The sequence below is a fragment of the Hippopotamus amphibius genome, chromosome 14, assembly GCF_030028045.1.
Source record: "Hippopotamus amphibius kiboko isolate mHipAmp2 chromosome 14, mHipAmp2.hap2, whole genome shotgun sequence".
In the NCBI taxonomy this organism is placed as follows: domain Eukaryota; kingdom Metazoa; phylum Chordata; class Mammalia; order Artiodactyla; family Hippopotamidae; genus Hippopotamus; species Hippopotamus amphibius.
Genome location: NC_080199.1, coordinates 62,088,674 through 62,112,387, shown reverse-complemented (window position 1 = coordinate 62,112,387; position 23,714 = coordinate 62,088,674). Strand labels below are relative to the sequence as shown.

The 23,714-nt window shown below is 36.6% G+C and overlaps 1 protein-coding gene across 2 annotated transcripts in view; it reads right to left on the bottom strand.

Annotated features, from left to right (window-relative positions):
- Positions 1-23,714, bottom strand: part of FNDC3A (fibronectin type III domain containing 3A) — a 165,530-nt gene that overhangs the window by 86,364 nt on the left and 55,452 nt on the right. For both annotated transcript variants that reach the window (XM_057707362.1, XM_057707363.1), the window contains exon 3: positions 15,135-15,210. In XM_057707362.1, the coding sequence (XP_057563345.1) occupies positions 15,135-15,210 (76 nt within the window). The remainder of the gene's footprint in view (positions 1-15,134; positions 15,211-23,714) is intronic.

Below are 23,714 nucleotides of genomic sequence, written 5' to 3'. Positions count from 1 at the left end.
CTAATATACGTAACTCATTTTACACACACACACACACACACACACACACACACACATGTATGTATATTTGACATGGCCTCCTTTGGGCTGAGCTCACTGACTAAACTCCAAATGACAAAAATCTCGAGAGGGACAAAGAGGAAGCATGGAGAAATATTAATCCCAGAGGGATTAGTATTTGGGTAAAAAGAAAGGGAGGAGGTAGAAGTTTCTTATATATAGCCCTTATTTTATTTAAACTTTTTTTAGCCCTCTTGTCTAGCTAGAAGTGGTCAACTAAGCTATGGACAATGAGAATGTGAGGAGAAGTGATCTGTATAATCTCCACAGTGTGTCCTTAAAGAAAGAGGGCATATCTTTTATCTCTTCTCTCTCTTTTTTTTTTTTTGTGGATACCAGTATTTTATTTTTATTTATTTTTTGGTTGCATTGGGTCTTCGCTGCTGTGCGAGGACTTTCTCTAGTTGTGGTGAGCGGGAGCTACTCTTCATTGCGGTGCATGGGCTTCTCACTGCTGTGGCTTCTCTTGTTGTGGAGCACGGGCTATAGGTGCGTGGGGTGGGCTTCAGTAGTTGCAGCATGTGGGTCGGTTGTGGCATGCTGGCTCCAGAGTGCATGGGCTTCAGTAGTTGTGGCACGAAGGCTCAGCAGTTGCAGCACAGGGGCTCTAGGGCGCAGGCTCAGTAGTTGTGGTACATGGGCTTAGTTGCTCCATGGCTGTGGGATCTTCCCAGACAGGGACCGAACCTGTGTCCCCTGCACTGGCAAGTGGATTCTTAGCCACTGCACCACCAGGGAAGTCTCTCTTCTCCTCTTTTCCATTCTGTCTGGGATACGGACATGGTGGTAAGCCATCTTGGATCATGCAGATGAGCATAATATCCTTAGGATGGAAGATCAAGATAGAAGTAACCTGAGTCCCTTTATTACCTATGGGGCAAAGAACTCCATACAAGTACTAACTGACCTTCGAACATAATGCATGAGAGAAAAAAAGTTCATATTACCATTGTCTTGGTTTTCTATTGCTGTGTAACATTAGCACAAACTTAGTAGTTTTTAAAAAACACTCATTTATTAGCTCACAGTTCTGTAGTTCATAAGTCTGGGCATAGTATGGACTGGGTTCTCTACTCAGAGTCTCACAAAGTGAAAATCAAAGTATTGGCTAGGATGTGTTCTCATTTGGAGGCTGGAGTCCTCGTCCAACCTTATGTGCCTGTGGCAGAACTCAGCTTCTTGTGGTTGTTGGACTAAGATCCTCATTTACTTGCTGGCTATTTTACACAATTATATATCTAGGTCTTACTTTCCTTTTGCCATCACCACTCATTAAAATTTTTTAAAATTGAGATTTTTTTCACTTATTTTAACCAAACTCACTGAACTGGTTTAGATTTCCTATTTCCAAGAGAACAACTTTAACAGAATACTTTATTCATTAGGAACATAAAGAAATGAAAACAACTTAATTTGCCTATATTTTCCTTTTTAGCATAAACATTGCAATTTGCTTTTAACTAAGTCATATATAACATGGTTTCTCTTGAAAAGTAACATTTAATAGCATTTAGAGACAACCTGGGACTATTATACAATGTACTCAGGATGAGTCATAGTCATTCACTAAACCTAAAAGGGGCTGAATTTATGAATGAATGATCTATTATGATTCATTTTCACAAACAAGACTCATTAATGTTTCAAAATGAGTACTTTGAGCCTCTCTACTAGAACTGATGTTTTCATCTTAGAAGGAGAAAATGTAAAGGGCAAACTTTTTAATATAATAATGTGATTTCCACCAGTATGAAAAATAGTTACCTACACTTTCAGAGCATTTTCTAAGGGTAGTTAAGATTTTCTAGTAATGTATAAAGGATATAACTTCTCCATGTTTTAGTTTGTTAAATTATGAAAAAAGTAAATAATGGCTTATCATATGGGAATGAGAATCTACGACATATGATTTGGACTTCAGTTACTTATAATTTCTGTAGACCCTAAAGAACTTCATTAAGTTCAGTAATATTTATAGTAAAGTCATTAGTCTGAAGATAATCAGTGGTCTTATAAGAATTCTTGGAATACTGATCTACTTATTATTAAAATAAATTTAAGATAGCACATAAGATATTAGCATAGTTATGAATACCCAAAAACTTGAGAGCTGGTGGAAAATTGTTGACTCTCATTCACACTAGGCCATCCTCATTTCATATATGTGCAAAATAATTTAAGTAACCCAAGGATATAGAATCATAACATTTTAGACTTGTGAAGAACCTTAAAAGGCATCAACTCCAATAATCCATGATCTATTATGAAATTAAACCTCCTAATGGCACCATCAAGTGAAGTCAGTATATGTATTACCACCTACAAAGGAGGATGGGAAACTGATTGCTCCCGAGTCTCCTGGGCAGCTCTGTTTATTACAAAGTTGCTCCTCATACTGAGCTAAATCTGTTTTTCCTTAACTCCCATCCACTGATCCTAAAACCTAGGCTGACCTACTCCCAGACTTGTACCTTTAAAAATGTACCATTAGTTAATTCACATGTCCTGTTATTTCTTTAAAGTTTTATTGTTGTGAATTTAGGAAGAAAAGTTATATTTCATACCGCTAGTTATAGTAACTATAGCAAAAAAGTGTAATGACCATGATATATAAAACAACAGACATTTAACCGCTAATAAATTTTGGAGGTATTTTTAATATCAAAGGTCTGACATAGAAGGGTGTCAAAATTATCTGCACTCTGGCTGTGGAATTTAATTAACTTTTAGAGAAGAACAAATACATCATTTTTCAACATAATCTCCTTGCTTTTCAATACACTTTGTCCATCTGTCAACAAGTTTTCGTATTCCCTCATTAAAAAAATGTTTTAGGCTGAGCTGTGAGCCACAGATGTACTGCTGTCTTCACTTCTTCATTAGAAGTGAATCTTCGTTCTCACAGGGCTGCATTCAGGGGATTAAACAGGTGAAAGTCTGATGGAGCAAAATAAGGACTACAGGAAGGATGCTTTAACATCGCAAAATGAAGTTTCTGCAGCACGTCAACAGTGTGGGCAGAAGTGTGTGGACGTGCATTGTCATGCAAGATCACAACGCCCTTGGACAGCAGTCCTCTGCATTTATCCAAGTTTAAGCTTCAGCTCTTCAATAAACATCTCTATCCATTCACACACACTTCTTCGCAGCAAAGCACTTTATCCATACTGCGCACAAAGCCTTTGATAAATAATGGCACCAGGTCACCCTCATACCACAAAAAACAAATCACTGCATGCTGCTCTTCTTTTTTGCAAATCACAAGTGGGATACCCATTTTTGCTCACACCGCAGTTACAAATGAACTGATGTACCATGTTCACACCTGTACAGCAGTGACTGGGGAGACAGTAGCCTTGAATGGAAAGCACTGATAAGACAGTGGGGTCAACAGAAGTTTTAATATAACCGAAGTTTTAATATAACCAGAGTGTGGGTAATTTTTGACTCACCCTCATATCTAACAAGATTCATGGGGCCTGAGGTGTAGTTTGTATACATGTCTCAGGGATTTCAGGATATCAGAGAAGGTCACTAGGACCTTTCATGCAAGGTCCTACTTGCATGAAAACTTCAACTTCCTTTCCCATCCCCAACAAAGACATCCTAGGAGAAAAGGGCCTTTTTTTTTTTTTTACACAAATATTTGCAACCATTTTATTTATGTTAGCAAAAATCTGGAAACAACTTAAATGCCCCTCAACAAGTGAGTAAATAAACAAGATAGGGGTATCCATGCAATGTAACAAAAATATGCAATAAAAATGAGCAAACTATTGATACGTGCACAACATGGACAGATCTCAAACTTGCTGTACTAAGTGAAAGAAGCCAGAAGTAAAATTCTACATGCTGTTTGATTTCAGTTATGAGATATTACTAGCAAAGGTAAAATTATAAAGACAAAAGGGCTTTGATTACATCTGGTGAGCATAAGGATTCAGACTAGAACACAGAGAAAAGTAAAGCCAGGAGCTCCAACTTTTGGAGCGCAGAGAACTCACTCTGAGGTAACAGAGTTGGGATAAGTGGGATACAGAGCTTATAAGTATTTAACAAAATACTGTTTTATTAAGAACCTCAAAAGTCATCTGGCTCATCTTAGGAGGAGACTTGCTAATAAAATGCTCTGCAAAGGAGGTGGCAAATATGAAAGAGCAGACCAACTGCGGGATGGAGGCTACACATGTGTGTTTCCAACTCACTATGATCCCAAAACACAGAGAAGGACAGAGTGGTACTTACTGGTGGGGACAAACCTTCCCTTAACTTCAATATCCCTATAACATCAGGAAGAGTCAGGATCAGGTGTATGAGGAGATAAGGTGAGAGCATAAAAGCAGTAATAAAGAAGAGCAACCAACAGGGTAAAGCAATTATATTCCAATAAAGAGCTAAAAAAAAAAAAAAGAACAGCAGCAGTAAAGAGAAGAAAAACAGGAACGGAGGTGCTGACAGTAACTGCCCCAGGAACAACAGTGCTGGTCACTCTTTGAATAAGGTGACAGTGGAAGCAACAAGGGCCCAATAATCTCCCACCAGCAGCAAAAATGGTGAAATAAACATCAGTAACTACGCAGAAGCTGGTCAGAGCCACCTGGAAGCAAAAAGGAAAGCAGGAAGATTTAGAGGTAGTATTGATGGCATACTAACGCTAGTGGGTGAAAGCGCTCAGAATCAACACACTCTGGAGTTATTAGTTAGGTTTCTGACTTCCCTAAGTAAGGTGAGCTGTGAGAAACAAAGGTTAATAGCTTTCAACAAACCTGAACTCACTTTTACAATTTTTCTACACGTGAGAATCAAATCATAAGAAAATAGGCAGAAATCCAGGGTTTGCCTAAATGATTAACATCTAGGCATTGTCTATGGCTCACTACATTTATATTTTTACATTTTTAAATTAAAATTTCCATATTACCTTACAATCTTAATTGGTGCTCATACTGAAGACTCCAAGGCACTAAAATACCCCTAAGTATAAATGTATATTTTCAGTATATAGTAGTTACCAAGGTAAACAAATTACCAATATACTGAAAAATATTTTAGTAGTTAATTTTAATAAACATTGACAGCACGCCTACCTAGCAAAAGGCATTATTTTAGCACAGAGAACCAAAGAAAAAAAAGGGACAATTTTTATTGTTAAGGTAACAAAATAGAAGGAAGCTAATATTCCTTGAACATTTTCGTTGTGTAAGGTTTTATGTACCAAACTAAAGACAGCATTATTGTTTCTGCCCCTATAAGATTGAAGTTTAGTGGATGTTTCTCTCACAAGTGTTTATTTCATTAGGAATTCAGATTAGTAAATTAGCTAGTTGGCATCTTATATATAGGTCTATTAGGAGCAATAACTATTCACTAGCTCGATTACTCTATGAAATGTGCCAGTGCACAGACAGACTTGTTAAATTTAAGACTCTCAATCAAAGTACTCACTTCCAAAATTAACTAAGGAGATCTCAGTTTAATTAAAAGGTCATTTTGGAATCAAAGAATCTTTTGATAGAATGAATGCTGGAACTTGCACAACCAAAATTCTTTTACTATGCAAGAATTACTTTTATAATATCATCCAACCAGTACATGAGCACACATAATGATGGGACTCTGGTATAACAAAGCAAGGACTCCATTTTTATACAGCCATAATTGTTGGAGAGTTTTTCCCTGTGTGTCAAAATCTGCTTCCCTGTAACTCTGTCTCACCTGTTAGTCTAAATTTTGCCCCCCTAAAGGTACAGAGAAGAATGTCTTGCAAAACACAGCTCTCTTTTCTAGGTTTAACATCCTTCAAGTATTTACATAGTTTTTTTATAAGAATGATTCCATGATTCTCTGCTCTCCTAGTTACCTTCCTAGGTTCAATCTCAGTTTGTTACTACTTCTTTCAAACATGTTAGAAAGATACCACCTAACCACAGCATTACCATCTGTTGTGAACATACATTTCTATTTTTGCACTTCAGGATTTCATTTGTTTTCACTTTTGTAAATGAGAGTCAATAGGTGACTCATACTTAGCCCTAGTTCTACTAAAATAAGCAAGTTCTAGTCATAAAGTCCTCTCTCTTGCACTATAGTGGACACTGTCTGTTTTGATCTATACTATCTACAGTCCTTTTGTGTGTTGGAGGAGCCACCTTGGTGTGAGGTAAAGAACACTGCTCCTATAGGTGCTGATAATGTAGGAGACAGTGGTAGGTACTACAAGATTCCTGTTCCAGAAGTGGAATCTGTGCTGGAAGCAAGTGACACTGAATTCTTAGTGAAGAAAGGGCGTGGGTACAATCATGGCATTCATGATGACTTCCTAATCGAACTAGTACTGTAGCATGGTTTTGGGACATTGTTCCTTAAGCTTAGCCTTGAGTACGGTTCTCTAATACTCCCAAAGATTCTGTAAGATAGCCAATATCATTTTTTCTTTCTTTCGTTTGTTTTAATAAATTATTTATTTTTGGCTGCGTTAGGTCTTCATTGCTGCGCATGGGCTTTCTCTAGCTGCGGTGAGCGGGGACTACTCTTCGTTGAGGTATGCGGGCTTCTCAGTGCGGTGGCTTCTCTTGTTGCAGAGCACAGGCTCTAGGCGCACACGCTCAGTAGTTGTGGCTCGAGGGCTCTAGAGCACAGGCTCGGTAGTTGTCGTGCACAAGCTCAGTTGTTCTGCCAACATGGGGGATCTTCCCGGACCAGGGCTCGAACGTGTGTCCCCTGCATTGGCAGGTGCATTCTCAACCACTGTGCCTCCAGGGAAGTCCCCTAATATCACTTTCTTAAAGTAATATTTTTTAAAAAATTTGAAATAATCACAAATTTACAAAAAAAGCTACATGTCCAGCTGGCACCAAGAGCTTTCTTCCCTAAACCATTTGAAGGTAAGATGCTGACGATGACTCAGCACCCACAGAATACTTTAGCATGCATTTAGTATGTATTCTCTGATATAACTACACAACCATCAAAACCAGGAAATTAACACTGATACCTTGTTACTATCTGCTATGGGTTGAATTAGGTTCCCCCACATCAGTACTTCAGAACATGACTTTATTTGGGAATAGGGTCACTGCAGACATAATTAGTTAAGATGAGGTCATGCCCAAGTAGAGTGTGGTACTAATCCAATATGGAATCCTTTTAAGAAGACAGCCATGTGAAGACAAAGAGACACTGGGAGAATACCATGTGAAGATGGGAGGCAGCGACTGGAGTGATGCATCTACAAGCCAAGAAATCCCAAGGATTGCTGGCCATCACTAGCAGCTAGGAAAAAGACATAAAATCTCCCCAAGAAGGAACCAAGCTTACTGACACCTTGATCTTGGATTTCTAGCCTCCAGAACTGTGAGATATTAAATTTCTGTTGTTTTAAGCCACACAGTTTGTGGTACTTTGTTATGGAAGCCCTAAGAAACTAATAAACTACCTAATTTTCAAATCCCACCTAAGATTCACAACTGTCCTAATAATGTGCTTTCCAGCAAAAGGGTCTAGTTCAGAATCACATATTGCATTTAGCTAGGATGTCTCTTTAGTCTATCATTCTGAACAGTTTCCCAGTCTTTCCTTGACTTTCATGATCTTGACTTCTGAAGATTATAGGCTAGTTATTTTGTAGAACATCTCTTGATTTGAGTTTGTCTACTATTTCCTTGAGTTTGGATTCATATCGTGCATTTTTGGCAGAAATATCACAGAAGTGACACCACGTTCCTCTTAATGCATCATATCAAGTAGCACACAATTTTGATTTCTGACATTACTGATGACATACAGTTTGATCACCTGATTAACACAGTATCTGCCAAGTTTCCACTGTAAAGTTACTTTTTTTTTTTTGACTTGAATCAATAAGCATTTTGCGGAGAGGTATTTTGAAACTATGTAAACAGTCCATTTTCATCAGACTTGCAATTTATTCATTTATTTATTTATATTTGTTAACTCATTGTTTCCTATTTTATTCAGTGGGCTTTAATCCATTTCTATCATTATTTTGATGCTTGAACTGTGCCTGATTTTGCTATTGGAAATTCTTTCAAGCTGGCTACTACGTCCTTCTGACATGTCTCCAACCATTTTTGAGCACTTCCTTCTTTCTGGGATAAGACTTATACAGCAGAGAAGGAGTTACAGACGTGGAAAGGGAGGAAACTAGAATGAATCCTGTGGTAATTTAGTCAGAAAAATCAACATTTCTGACTCTAAGTCCGGGGCAAGGAAAGTTCAAGATATTATCCCCCGAAGAAAGGATGCTCAAGTCACCCAGGCCCTGACTTCGCACGTTGAGTTTCCTGCCCCTCACCCCCACTCCCATGTGGATGTCCTTCTCTCCTTGGCTCTGTGTGGTCACACACTAGCTCTAATGCCCTGTGCTGGGCTACTCTGACTTTCCACACTAGGCCATTCTATCCCTCACCCCACCATGTGGACTACCTCCTTACTCTGCTCAGGCTCTGATTCACATCAGGCCAACCCTTCTTGAAGACACCCTCTTCAGCCTGTTTAGGCTCTGAGTCCATACAGCAGGCCACTTTGCTGTGTGAATCTCCTCCTTACTCTCTTTGGGCTCTGACTCTCTACACTAGGCTGCTGTCCTATATGATGAACTCCTCCCCCAATTTAGCTCTAAACCCTACTCTGGGGCACTACAGCTCACTTCCCCCACTCCCACCAGTGCAGTGCTCACAGACTGAATGTCTGTGTCCCCACAAAATTCATTTATTGAAACCCTAACCCCAAAGTGATGGTATTAAGAGGTGGGGCCTTTGGGAGGTGATGAGGACATGAGGGTTGAGCTCTCATGAATGGGATTAGTGCACTTATAAAAGAGACCCCAGAGAGCTCCCTTGTCTCTTCCACCACGTGATGTTATAGTGAGCCCTCTTCCCAGTCTGCACCTGGGAAGAGGGCTCTCACCACAACCTGACCATGCTGGCACCCTGATCTTGGATGGCCAGCCTCTAGAACACTGAGGAATATATTTCTGTTGTTTACAAGCCACCCAGTCCATGGTATTCTGTTATGGCAGCCCTAATGGACTACGACAAGTGTCCACATAGTTCTGCCCCATCCAATGGCTTTAGGACTTAAGTGCTAGGAAGGAAAAAGAAGAAGGCGGAGGGTCTCAGTATCATAGTAATAAACTCCTTTTGTGCTTAATTGACAAGAGTCTGTTTCAAAAAGGAACTCTGATACACACCATCTATACAGTACCAGTACAATTAATTTTTTAAAATCAAAATGTAGAACTTTGTATTATTACTCTTAAATTTTATCTTACTGGTTTTCACCTATCATTTCAATATATCCTGATCTTCTTGAGTTTGGCATTTATTTAATGTTACTAGTTGTCCTTGGTAACTGTCTCATAGCTGATACTTTTATAAACATGTCATTTATTTTTGTCAAAGCTATTGATTAAAAGTGCACAGAAAGCCCTAAAGAACAAAGTCCTAGGTAATATAACTTAAGACAAAGCTTTAAACTGGCAGTGGGCCAGGGACGAAATTTTATTTTATCTTTCCATAAAGATATATGAGAAAGTCTGTCAAATAACCTTGAGGAAGTAAAGAGTGCTTGCTTATTCAACTTCTGTCTCTTACTGAATACTGAATGAATGAATTAATGGATGAAGAATATGAGGTCCTCATCCGTGCTGAAATGCAAATGTGGAAGCAATATTGCAAAACAAATCATCAAAATGTAGATCTGGTTAATCCATGATCTACATGATTAGGATTTATATATCTGATGTAGGCCTTTTGGGTTTTATGATTCCACAGATATAAACAATATGTCAAAAAGGTATGGTCTAATAACAATCTCTGTGACTAGGTATATTCCAAGTCCTATATGATGGACAGACTCTTTCATGTACACACTCTCCCTCTTTACACCAACAAGTATAAGATAGAATGTAAAAATAATCACTAAATTGCTTAATACAATCTGACTGATATAACAGTAAGTGGCAGAGCTAAAACTGAACCCAGGTAGCATGAGCTCAACTACTGCCTTATTAGGTTAACAAAACTGAACAATCATCAATATCTTTCTTTCCTAAAGTATATCATTTGAGGCCAGGGCACATAAAAACTATTCAAGCATAGCTGATTTATATACTTCTTTTTTTAAAGATATCTTTGTATCTTACATGGGCAGCATGGAATCATACCACAGCAGAAGTCCCATAACAATGCAAAACCACTAGATATTTAATTAATAAATTCTTATTCTTTAGTCCTATTTATTCATTTTGAGATACCTTGGAAGAAAAGAAGGGAAAAAAAAGCCATACCTACCTCTCAATAAGGAGGATTTTTAGATAAAATCGTTTGTCTATACAGACTCCATTTACTTGGCACACAGAAATGCTCAAGAAAGGTTAGTTTTTTCTCTTTCTCATTCAACTTAATTAAACACTTACTGAGCATTCTCTGTGTGCTGGGTGCTATGCAAGACAGCAGGTCTACAAACATATGTCAAACATAATTTCTGCCCTCCATGATTTCTGTATGTGTATCCAGGGGTAGAAGAGGAGAGAAAGTGAAGAAAGATCTTGTCTGCAAACACTTCACAGAACAGATGATGCCTGAAGGATGGGTACCAATTTACTGTCAGGAAAGTCAGCTCTACAACAGGGATCTTAAATGAGTTCACCACATACTCTCTATAAAATATGCTTCTAGGACCTCACCAGTAACCCAAATTCAGAAACTTTGGTTAATTCTCTATTCTGTGTATCTCCCCATAAAACAAAACTAAGAAGGGCAGTCTTTAGCACTTGTTACAAAGATCTATTAATACTAAACCTTAATATTTATTCACATAATAAAGTTTTTACATTCCTATGCACAATTACCAAGTAAAAATGAATTTTCATAATATCCCTCATTATACAAAAGAGAATTTGTTGACATGCTATCAATGCAATTCACTAAAAAAACATAAAACATCAAGTTGTTAGAGGTTTCAAAATAACTTTTAATAGGAAAAAAAGAGAGATTCAACATAGTACTCCAATTTCAAAAATAAAATGATGTATTTGGGTTAAAATCCATCAACAGTGGCTTTAGATGGCAAAAATGAGGTATAGGTTAGAATCAGGTAGTATCCATAAACCTAACCAATAAGCAGAATGGCAAACTGAAAAGTGGTAAAAGGCAGGGAGCTACACTTTTAGATATTTAAGAGTTACGCGTTGTCTAAAAGGACACGAAATAAGGCAAAGAGTAAGGAAAGACAGACATTAGATCCTGTATTAGACTCAGAAAGAATGGTATGGAACAATAAAAAAGGTCACATTAAATAAACAAATGACATTTTCATAATAAATATGAAACAATTTTTAAAAAACAAATATTGAAAAGCCCTTGTTTCTGGCCCATAACAATGTCTTTTCTTTTTTTTTTCTTCTTTTTTAGGGATGGAGGGAAGAGAGAGAAGCTATGCAATGCATTTAAGAGTATTTGTTACATTTTATTGAACATTTCTAGATATCTGAAGTAGGAAGATTTTCAGATTAACAGATGACCACATATTAACAGAAGAGCAAGACTTCACTGATCCTTCCAAATTGTGATCCTTCCAAATTGTAAACTGGATGTTAACTCTATTGCATAATCTCCTTCAATGGCGCTTCCTCACCTTTATAATAAAGTTAACATTCTTAGTACGGCAGTCAAGCCATTTCAAGAGCTGACTATATTTTCAGATTTACCTCTGTCCATATCCCCTTTATACAACTTTTTTTTTCTTTTTTAGCAATTCCAATCTCTTTGCAGTTATTCAAATAAATCAAGTTGTTGTTTTCTTCTGTTGCTTTTGTACGCTGCTCCCTCACCCTAAAATACTTTCTTGAGACCCCCTGTCCATTTGGCCAACTGCTCTTTTCCTGAAAGACAGGACGTGTCACTTTTTCTTTGAAGTTTTTCCTGACATAATCACTCTGCGATTACTCCTCCTATACACCCACAACACCCTGTGCATATCTCTAATGATTCTTTTTATATTGTGATACAACTGTTAATTTTCCCCCCTTTCCCCTACCACACTGTGTTCTTGCATGGCAGGAACTGTGTCATAGTTTTCTTTGAATCCCTTGCAGCTGGCACAGTATACCTCAGCAGAGGCTTTGTAAATTCATGAAAAAAATATTAGTAGTTTATCTATTCAAGCAGTGTGCTATACAGAAGGAAAATGTTCTATATTGAGCTCTATCCATAACTAGCTGTAACTCACAAATTCTGAATCTCCAATAAAATAGGGAGATTATTTAGATCTCTAATGTTCCCTGTGATTCTTTAACTTAGTCTTTGTTTCTATAAACTCTTGATAGGTAATAAAAACTACTTTAAAAAGAACAGTTTAATTCAAATGCTTATTAATTTACACCGGATTTATCTCAATTCTTCAGGTTTTACTACAGAGGTTTTCACAGTAAAGTTGCTGTGAAGAGAAAAGCTTTCCTAATTTGATGGCCTTAGGGACCCTATTTTTCTCTCAGTTTCATTGGCACATCATTTTCCTTCCTTAAGACTTTCGCTTTCCCTTTTTCATGTGTTGCCTCCACTTCTACCTATACTGACTGTTTACCTAGCTCAAGAACTAGGTCCAGAAGATGACTGCCATGTGATAGAAACAGTGATGGCAAAGAGCAAAAAAAGGGAAAAGAGGAGCACCAGCAGCCTTTAGCCTTTTCTTGTCCTGTCTTCTCTTTCTTGGAGTGAGGGCACACTGGTCTTCACAAAGACTTCAACCCAATCTCTTGTTTACTACTACCTTCCATCTATATTCCATCTTTTAATTTTGGACAAACAAAAACATAAAGAGAGGAGAGCTTTTTACTTTCTGTATGGTTCCTGCTAAACTTTCCTGTGTTTTTAAAACTCCGCCCAGTAGTAATTTTAAAACAAAGTCTCCACTCTTATAATCTGATGTATAGAGAGAAGAGTCTCCCATTTCTATTGAAGCAAAGAAATGCATCCCTGCCTAAAAATCCTTCACATGGTAGTCAATTCCTACTATTAGGATACTGTTAGTACTACAGGCACATTATAAACTAGACAGGCTTTTTTTGGTCCTGACTGAAGGGATAACTGCTGCATAAAAAAATCAATTTAATTGATTTTATGATGGAAGGGGTGTACAAATTAGTTACAAATTGACTTTTAAATATAAGTTATTTAAAATTCAAAATCTGGTTATACAATTGCAATGATCAGTTTTTGCATTTTAAGTCACATTAAAACATTAATGAGTATCTTCATTTGCAGATGTGTTTGAAAAGACCAATGTTATATTAGTTAAAATGCTTCCATCATAAACAACATTTATTGAAAACAGTTTGAAAAGAGATGTACAAATAAACCTAAGGGGTATGCTCTACTAAAAACATATTCTAAGAGGTACCCAGAATAAAAATGAAATTATTTTTATGAAAACCTAATTGATAAGTAAAGATAGGCAAAGTTTATTATACTGCTTACAAATTCTATTACCTGGTTTAAGTTCACAATATGTGGACCCCTCCTATTTGTGAAGTTACCAAATAACTGCCACTGAAAAGATTTAAATTAACTTAGAGAAAGTGCTAACTCTAAGACATGTAAGGTTTAATTGGCAGGCTAAAAGTTTTAATTGCAATTACTGAGCTAATTGCTTCTCGAGAAAGAGTTAGGTCTATTTCTTCTTCGCTTATATTGACTTGACAGCCCAGGTTAAATGGTGACGGATGGGGAGAAGGTACTATAAGTCCTGGTTTGCCTGGGACAATCTTGACTGATACCAATTGTCATGGAATAACTGCTAGGGTCCGCTTTTACTCTTAAGAGTATCCTGGTTTGGATGATAAAGCATATGATTCCCCTGCTTCTAACGTGCTCTTTTCAAATGAAAGCAATAACTATTAGATAGGTACCCAGTATGTGGAAGGCCAAGAACTGAAGGGAATACAAAGAAATGTAAGAAATGGTATCTGCCCATAAAGTCCTTAGTTGGAGAGACTCAATAAACATTCCAAGCTAAACACACAAAATTTAAATGACTTTTCAAAATACTAACTGGAAGAAATGTTACCAGAAACTGCATTCTTGCTAAATGAACGGCACAGTAAGTGGTGTTCTGCGGTTTCACAGGAGATGGGGTCATCTCTTAAACACCACCACAGTACCCACCATCACCATTTACTCAGCTCTTTATATGTGCCAGGTCTGGTTTACAGTGCTTTATTATACATATTAGTCAATCCTCACAATTATCCTATGAGGTGTGTTATTATTCACAGGGATGGGAATTTTACTGAGAAACATACCTGATAGAGGTTGAATAACATGCAAAAGTTCATACAGCCAGTTAAGTAGCAGAGTTGGGATTTAAACCCAGGTTCTCTAATTCCAAAGCTAATGACCTTTTTCTTGCTCTCATCTTCACACAGAGTGGTGGTTCTCAACTAGTGGTGGTTTTGCCTCCCAGGGGACATTTGGTGATATCTGGAGACATTTTTGTTTGGCACAAATGTGTGTGTGTGTGTGTCTGGGGGAGGAGTTGTTGGCTAGTGAGCAGTGTGGAAGGGATGCTTACTAAAGACTTTATAAAAAACCTTTTAAAGATAAGATCTGAGCTCAGTCTGGAAGCATTTGGATAGGCTGAGGGTAGTAGTGATATGGGTAAACTCTCGATAAGAATAGTACAGAAAGTACAGGAAAGGTTCAGAGGCAGTGAATGAGGAGACTAAGCAAGATAGAAGGGAACAGTATTGAAAGGAAAGTGGGAAGCAAGCAAGAAAGAGAAAGGATCTTTCAAAAAGACTAAGGAACCTGAACTGGATTCACTGAAGATTTCTGATCAGGGGAGTATCATGAACAACATTATAGTAAGATTAATCAAGAAACCAGGGCAAAAGACTAATTAGGATGCTACTGCAAAAGTTAAGCCATAAAGTATTCAGAGTTTGTGCCTTGGTGTGGACGTAGTGACAAAAAAAGGAAGAAATCACAAGCATATACACTTTTATGTATCATAAATCTTAGTCGTCTCAAATGATAATAAATTACCAGTCTTACCTGTAATGCACTGAAACTGTCCATCTTCTCTTCTTATTGTAAATGCTTCCCCTGGGTTAACTTGTACCAGAATAACCTTAAAATGATGGGAAGAAGTATTAATCAAAAGAACAATAGAGTAAATCAGTATATCAAGATACTAAATATTGCTAATAAGAGAGCAGATGTGAGCTATTTAATCATATGAAACTGGGAAGGAAAATGGGGATTTCATATTTGTTGAAAAAGTATTAATTACTTCACTTTTTTGGAAGTCAGACTTAAGCCAAAAGTAAGGGAACAGAAAAAGATAGTGGCACAATTTTACTGGAAATTCATTAAACGTCACTCTGAAACAAAGATGGAGTCAAACTACAGAATATTTGGATCATCTATGCTTACTTCATCAGTTGTAAAGTATTGTGTTTTTCTAAAAATAAAGTATAAAATGATAGGCAGAGAATGAGATGAGCATACCTGAATTAGTATCACATCTCAAATTATCAGTATATTTGAAAATATGTTAAATTAATCATAATTTTGAGTAGTTTTCTTTTCATTATATAGGTAACACACACTAACTTTATGACATCTGGAAAACTGAAAAACAAAAACTGGAAAAAAACTGAAGTCCTTCCATCCTAATAAACGTTGTTAGTATTTTGATAAATTTCTTAGTCCTGTTCTCTATGCATGGGCTTAATTTCCCCCCTTAAAAATAAGGGGGGGGGGAAATAAGATCTCCAATTCTGTATATTTTTTGGGTTTAATATTAAAAAAAGACTTTTCCATGTTATTACTCAAAGTATGTCATCAAATGTTTATACCATAAACTACTTAACCATTCTCTTAATTAAAGAATTTAGGTAGTTTTCAAATTTTCCATGATTAACAATTTCAAAGTGAGCATTTTGGTATGTAGTTTTCCCATCTCTATAATTAATATTGTTTCCTTATGATATATTACAAGAAATAGAATTCCCATGTCTGTTGCTAAACTGCTTTTTAAAAGGGTTTTATGAATTCACATGCCTCCTCATAGTCTATGAGAATACCATTTAACCAATTCTCTGCAACCCTAAAAATTACAGTTGTAAAATTTTTGCTACCTTGATAGATTAAAATAGTAATCACTATTGTTTTTTTTAAAGTAAATTAATTAATTAATTAATTAATTTATTTAATTTTGGGTCTTCTCTGCTACAGACGGGCTTTCTCTAGTTGCTGACAGCGGGGGCTATACTCTTCGTTGCGGTGCTTGGGCTTCTCGTTGTGGTGACTTCTCTTGTTGTGGAGCACGGGCTCTAGGTGCATGGGCTTCAGTAGCTGTGGCTCTCGGGCTCTAGAGCACAGGCTCAGTAGTTGTGACACATGGGCTTAGTTGCACCTCGGCATGTGGGATCTTCCTGGAGCAGGGATTGAACCTGTGTCCCCTGCACTGGCAGGTGGACTCTTAACCACTGTGCTACCAGGGAAGTCCCACTATTGTTTTAATTTGTACTTTTTTTGATTATTAATGAGGTTAAAGTCTATCTTTACATTTACTACTAGCTCTTTTATAAACTGGTTGTCTGTCATCTTACTTTATCTTTTGGGGTCTTACATGTTCTTAGCAATTCATATGAATTCTTTGAATAATAATAATAACAACAGTAGTAATAATAATATTGTACTGTAATATGCTACAAATATTTTCCCATTTTGTCTTCTCAATTTTTTAATACAATTGTTTATTTTCCTATAGCCAATGTTACCAATTTTTTCCTTTGTGACATCTTCTATTGCTTCTAAATTTAACTTGTGGTTGGCTATCAAACACTAGAAATGTGGCCTTTGTCTACATGGAGATGTACCATGGTGTAAAATACACACTGGTTTTCAAAGACTTAGTACAAAAGAACCCAATAATGTAAAATATCTTGTTAATAATTTTTATATTGATTACATGTTGAAATAATATTCTGGACATATTGGGTTAAATAAAACATTATTACAATTAATTTTTCCTGTTTTTACTTTTTAATGTGGCTACTAAAAATTTTTAAATTACTTATGCGAATGACATTATGTTCCCATTAGACAACACTGACCTAGAGGTTTGATAAAAATGCTAATTTCTCTTTTCTTCTAGTTTTATATAATTTAATTGCTTATATTTAGTTCTTTAATGCACCTAAAATTTATCTGGAGAAGATCCAAAAATATTTTTTTCCCTAGAGAGCTAACCAATACAATTTAAGATACCTCCTTTAGCACACAATATACTCTTCCGGCCTATCTCATCCATAACACTATCTACTTTGGCAAAAGTAGCTCTGGAAATATGTTTTTAATGACTTTAAATACTGTAACTTTAGAAATATGTTTTCTGATGGTATACTTCAATTACTACTCTTCTTCAAACGTTTCTTTGATATTGACTGGTGATAAGTGCTATGATAAGAGAAGTTAAGCACTATCAGAGCACACAGCACCAAGCATCTAAATTAGTCTGTTACCTGAGTGTGTGTGTACATGTGTATGCACGTGTGTGTGTGTGTTGTGCCTTTCGAGAGAATGTAAAAGTTAAGCTGAGTCCTGAAGGTTGAGAAGGAACTAGTTAGGCAAGAAGAGTGGGAAGGCCTTTAAGGTATAGAGAAGAGCAAATACAAAGCTCCAGGAAAGGAAACATCATCAGTAGTTTATCAAATTCAATGAACCAAAAGAAGTTCTGTAGTTCTATATGGCTGGAGAATGGGGCAGATGGAGGTAAGAGTTGGAGAAATGGGATACAGGAAAAAGGTGAGAAATGTGGGGAAAGGAAGACAGGAGTTGGGTTAAGAAGGGTCTTGTGAGCCATTCTAAGGACAAGGAAGAGTTACATAAGCAGGTAGTGCTGTGGAGGATTGCCCTGGCTGCAGTGTAGCAACCAGATATAGGAAGACACAGCAGGAGGTTACAGCAGTCATCTAAGTAGGTTTCTTTTAATGCATTAATTTCTATTTTCAACTTTTATTATTTTCTTTCTTCTGTTCTCCTTAGGCTTATCATATTGTTTTTCTAACTTTTTCAGTTGAATATTTTATTGTTTCTTCAGTAATATATGCACTTAAAACCATGAATTTTTACTGGGCTTAACCATAAAGAATATTTTCACTATTATTGTTTTAGATTTTCTGCCATTTACTTTCTCATTCCCTCTGTGAGCCAACAGTCGTTTTAAAGAAAACTTCTGATTTTGAAAGTGGGTTGGAGGATTTTGTTTTTATTTCCAATACATTTTTTATCAATCTCAAACAAATCCATGGTTCTTTAGGAAAATTTTTAACCCATTCCATTTCTTTCACTCCTTTTCTTATTAGTGTTAGAATTTAGTGGAGGTAATGAATTACTGAAGGATGTTACCTGAGGCAAGCATTGGGTTAAGAACAGGAGCTCTTAACCTGGGGGCCAAAGGTTATTCAAAGGGTTTGTGAACCACCTAGAATTATATATGAAACTCTCTGTAGATATTATAAGTTTCTAGGAAAGGGTTCACTATTTTCATTAGATTTCACTAAATTCTTAATGGGGTTAAAGACCCAAGGTAGTGCTTACTGTGTCACACTATGCTGTGTGCTTTACATATATGTTATCTCTTTTAATTATGATCCTTGACTTCCCTGGTAGCACAGTGGTTAGGACTCTGAGCTCTCAATGTAGGAGGCCTGGGTTCGATCCCTGGTCAGGGAACTAGATCCCACATGCATGCTGTAACTAAGAGTTCGCAAGCCACAACTAAGACCCGGCACAACCAAATAAATAAATAAAATTTTAAGAAAAAAAAATTATGATCCTCTATCAGTATTGGTTGTACTACGGAGTTCTATAACATACAAAATACTAATAATTCCTGTAATGAATTCATTCACTACAAAGTTGGGAAAAAGAAATAAAACTAAGAAAATCAAACATGGTGCACACACAACCAACATAATCCTGATATTAAGTAAAAAAGGATAAACAAACTCTTTTAAATTATAATAAGATGTTCAGGAAAATGGTAGGAGGTTAAATTTATTCATTTATCTAAAAATCATTTATTAAATGCCCACTGTGTGGCACCTACTATTGTATGTACTGTGGACACCAAAAAGAAAAATAAATCACAGTCCAAGGCCTCAAGGAGTACACAGTCTAGTGAGGGAGATAGGCTAATACTCAGCCAATTAACTGTACAGTGTAATAAGAGGTGTAACAGAGATATGAACAATGTACTATAGGTTCCACTCAGCCCAGGATGATAAGGGAAGATTCCTGGGGGAGATGATAGCTACATAATGCTCAAAGGGACAACCAAGAATTAACAAGCTAAAGACGGGGAGAGAATGTTCCAGGAGAGAGCACACGCAGCATGTATGAAGTCATGAGGGTGATCAAGAGATCATGGACAATTTGAAAATGGTAAGAAGTGTGGCACAGCTAAAGTTTAAACTAGTTTGAGAAATGCAATGGAAAGAGATAAAATTGGGAGGATAAACAGGGGCTAGATCATGAAGATCCTTAAACATAAAGCTAAGGAGTTAAATCTTCAGGCAAGGCTATTAAACAGGGAAGGGTCATACTCAAATTTCATCTTACCCCAATTTTTATTCTATAATATTTCTAATGTACAGAATAACTGAAGGTTGATTCAGTGAATGCCCATATACCCCTCACCTAGATTCACCAATTGTTAATGGGTTGCCACATTTGCTCACTCTCACACTCACTTTTTTAAAAAAAATTAATTAATTAATTAATCAAATTTGTTTATTGGTTGCATTGGGTCTTCGTTGCTGCACACGGGCTTTCTCTAGTTGTGGTGAGCGGGGGCTACTCTACATTGTGGTGCACGGGCTCCTCATTGCGGTGGCCTCTCTTGTTGTGGAGGGTGGGCTCTAGGCGTGTGGGCTTCAGTAGTGGCAGCACACAGGCTCAACAGTTGTGACTCACAGGCTCTAGAGCACAGGTTCAACAGTTGTGGCACACTGGCTTAGCTGCTCTTCGACATGTGGGATCTTCCCAGAGCAGGGCTTGAACCTGGGTCCCCTGCATTGGCAGGCGGATTCTTAACCACTGCACCACCTAGGAAGTCCCGCACTCACTCTTTTTTTGATACACCATTTTAGAATACCTGAGTGGTATTAAGTTTGATCACTTGGTTTTAGATGATTATCTGTTAGATGTCTCTATTATAAAGATACTATTTCCCTTTGAAAGTAATAAACAATCAAAATGGTGATACTTTGAGACTCTGTGAATATTCTATTCCCTAATAGTCTTTCACCCAATGGTTTCAACAATTATTACTAAACATCATCGTGGTAGCTGCAAAATGGCAATTAAAAAAAACCTCATTCTTTCTATAGTTACTAGTTACCATTCTTCTATTAAGAAGAGACTTCTTTTCTATATTCTTCCCCTAATCCTACACCCCAACTTTATATGTTTCTTAGTATGAGTATGGGCTCATGGGTTCTTTTAAAAATCAATGTTATAATCCATTCCTGTCACTATTAATATTTTTAGGGAAGTAAAATTCACAAAATATTAATTATAAACTACTATTAAAGTGTACAATTCTATGGCATTTAGTATATTCATATGTTGTGCAACCATCTCCTTCTAGTTCCAAAACATTTCACTACACCATTTCCATTAAGGAGTCACTCCACTTTTTCCCTCTTTAAAACCCTGATAACCACCAATGTGCCTTCTGTCTCTAGGAATTTATTCTTTTGTATGTTTTACATAAATAGAATCATACAATGTGTGACCTTTTATGACTGATTTCTTTCACTTAGCATAATGTTTTTAAGGTTCATCCAGGTTGTAGCAGTATCGGTACTTCATCTCATTTTATGGCTAAATAACATTCCGTTGTATGGATATACTGTAATTTATGTATCCATTCGAACACTGATAAACAACTGGACAGTTTCAACTTTTTGGTTATTGAGAATAGTGCTGTGGCAAACATTCATGTACAAATATTTGACTTCCTCTTTTCAATTTTGGGGGGTATACACCCAGGTGTAGAACTGCTGGGTCATATAGTAATTCTACATTTAGCTTTTTGAGGACCCACAACATGCTCCTTATGCAGCTGCATCATTTCACATACCCAGCAACAATATACAAGGATTACAATTTCTCTAGACTCTTGCCAATGCTTGTTATTTTGATTATAGATATCCTGCGGATATAAAGTAATATCTCATCGTGGTTTTGATTTGCATTTCCCTAACATCCCTGACAAATGATGTTGAGCATGGTGTCATGTGTTTGTCAGCAATCTGTAAATCTTCTTTGGAGAAATGTGTATTTAAGTCATTTGCCCAATTTAAATTGTGTTGTTTGCCTTTTCGTTGAGTTGTAAAAGTTCTTCATATACTGTGGATACTAGACCCTTATCTGATGTAAGATCTGAAAATATTTTATCCTATTCTGGAGGTTATCTTTTCATTTCCTTATAATGTTCTTTTATGCACAAATGTTTTTAATTCTGATGAACTACAATCTAATTTTTTTTTTTTGCTGTTGTTGTTGCTTGCATGTTTGGTGTCATATCTAAGACTCCACTACCAAATCCAAGGTCATGAAGATGTACTCTTCCTTTCTTCTAAAAATTTTATAGTTTTAACTTATTTAGACCATTCATTTTGGCCCACCTCTCTATATGGTGTAATTTCATTCTTTTGCATGTGGATATCCATTTGTCCCATAAAAAAAACCTGTTAGGTCTAATCAACAAACTCAGTAAAGTTGCAGGACACAAAATTAACATGCAAAACCAGTAACAATGCACTATCTGAAAAAATTTAAAAAAAAGATCCCATTTACAACAGCATCAAAAACAATAAATTTAGGAATACTTAGGAATAAATTTAACCTGGGAGGTGAAGGATCTCTACACTAAAAACTACAAAACATTTATGAAAGAAATCAAGACACAAATAAATGTAAAGGTATCCTGTGTTCATGGATTGGAAGAATTAATATTGTTAAAATGCATATACTACCCAAAGCTATCTATAGATTCAGCGCAATCCACAAGAAAATTTCAATGGCATTTTTTGGGAAACAGAGTAGAAAAAATAATCCTAAGGTTTATATGGAACCACAAAAGACCCTGAATAGCCAAAGCAATTCTCAGAAAGAGGAACAAAATGGGATGTATCACACTTCCTGATTTCAAGCTGTAGTATAAAGATACTAAGACCTCTATCTTACAACACTCGCAAAAATTAACTCCAATGTAACACCTGAAACCATAAAACTCATAGACAAATACACAGGAGATATGCTCCTTGAAATGGGTCTTACCAAGGAGTTTTTGGATATGACATCTAAAGCACAAACGACAAAATCAAAAATAAATAAGTGGGAGTGCATCAAACTAAAAAGCTTCTGCAAAGCAAAAGAAATGATCCAAAAAATTAAAAGACAACTAAGAATGGAAAAAATATTTGCAAATCATATATTTGATAAAGGATTAATATCCAAAATACATAAGTAACTTCTACAACTCAATAGCAAAAAACCAAATAATGCAATTAAAAATGGGCAAAGGATCAGAATAAACATTTTCCCAAAGATATACAAATAGTAAACAGGTACATAAAAAGGTGCTCAACATTGTTAATCATTAGGGAAACGCAAATCAAAACCATAATGACGACTTCCCTTGTAGCACAGTGGTTAAGAATCCATCTGCTAATGCAGGGGACACGGGTTCAATCCCTGGTCTGGGAAGATCCCACATGCTACAGAGCAACTAAGCCCCTTGTGCCACAACTACTGAGCCTGCACTCTAGGGCCTGAGAGCCACAACTACTGAGCCCACGTGCCTAGAGCCCGTGCTCTGCAACAAGAGAAGTACCACAATAAGAAGCCTGTGCACTGCAAAGAAGAGTAGCCCCGGCTCACCGCAACTAGAGAAAGCTAGTGCGCAACAACGAAGACCCAATGCAGCCAATAAATAAATAAACAAATAAGTTTATTAAAAAAAAAACCCCAAAATGCATAATGATATTACCTCACACCTGTTAGAATGGCTATCATTGAAAAGACAAAACGCAACAAACGCAGGGAAGAATTTGGAGAACCTTTGTGCACTATAGATGGAAATATAAATTGGCACAGCCACTATGGAAAACAGTATGGAAATTCCTCAAAAAATTAAAAATAGAATTACCATGTAATCCAGTAATTCCACTTGAGGGTATATATCCGAAGGAAAGGAAAACACTATGTCAAAGAGAAATCTGCACACCCATGTTCACTGCAGCATTACTTACAATAGCTGAGACATGGAAACAGCCTAAGTATCCACTGATGAATGAGAATGGATAAAGAAGTTGTGCCCCTCTCTCTCTCCCTCTCTCTGTCTGTCTGTCTCTCTTTCACACACACACACACAGAGGAATATTATTCAATCATAAAAAAGATGGATATTCTGCCATTTGCCACAATATGGATATACCTCAAGGGCACTAGGCTAAGTGAAATGTCAGATAAAGACAAATACCATATGACTCCACTTATATGTGAAATCTTAAAAACAAACAGAAAACAAAACTAAACTAATAGAAAAAAAGA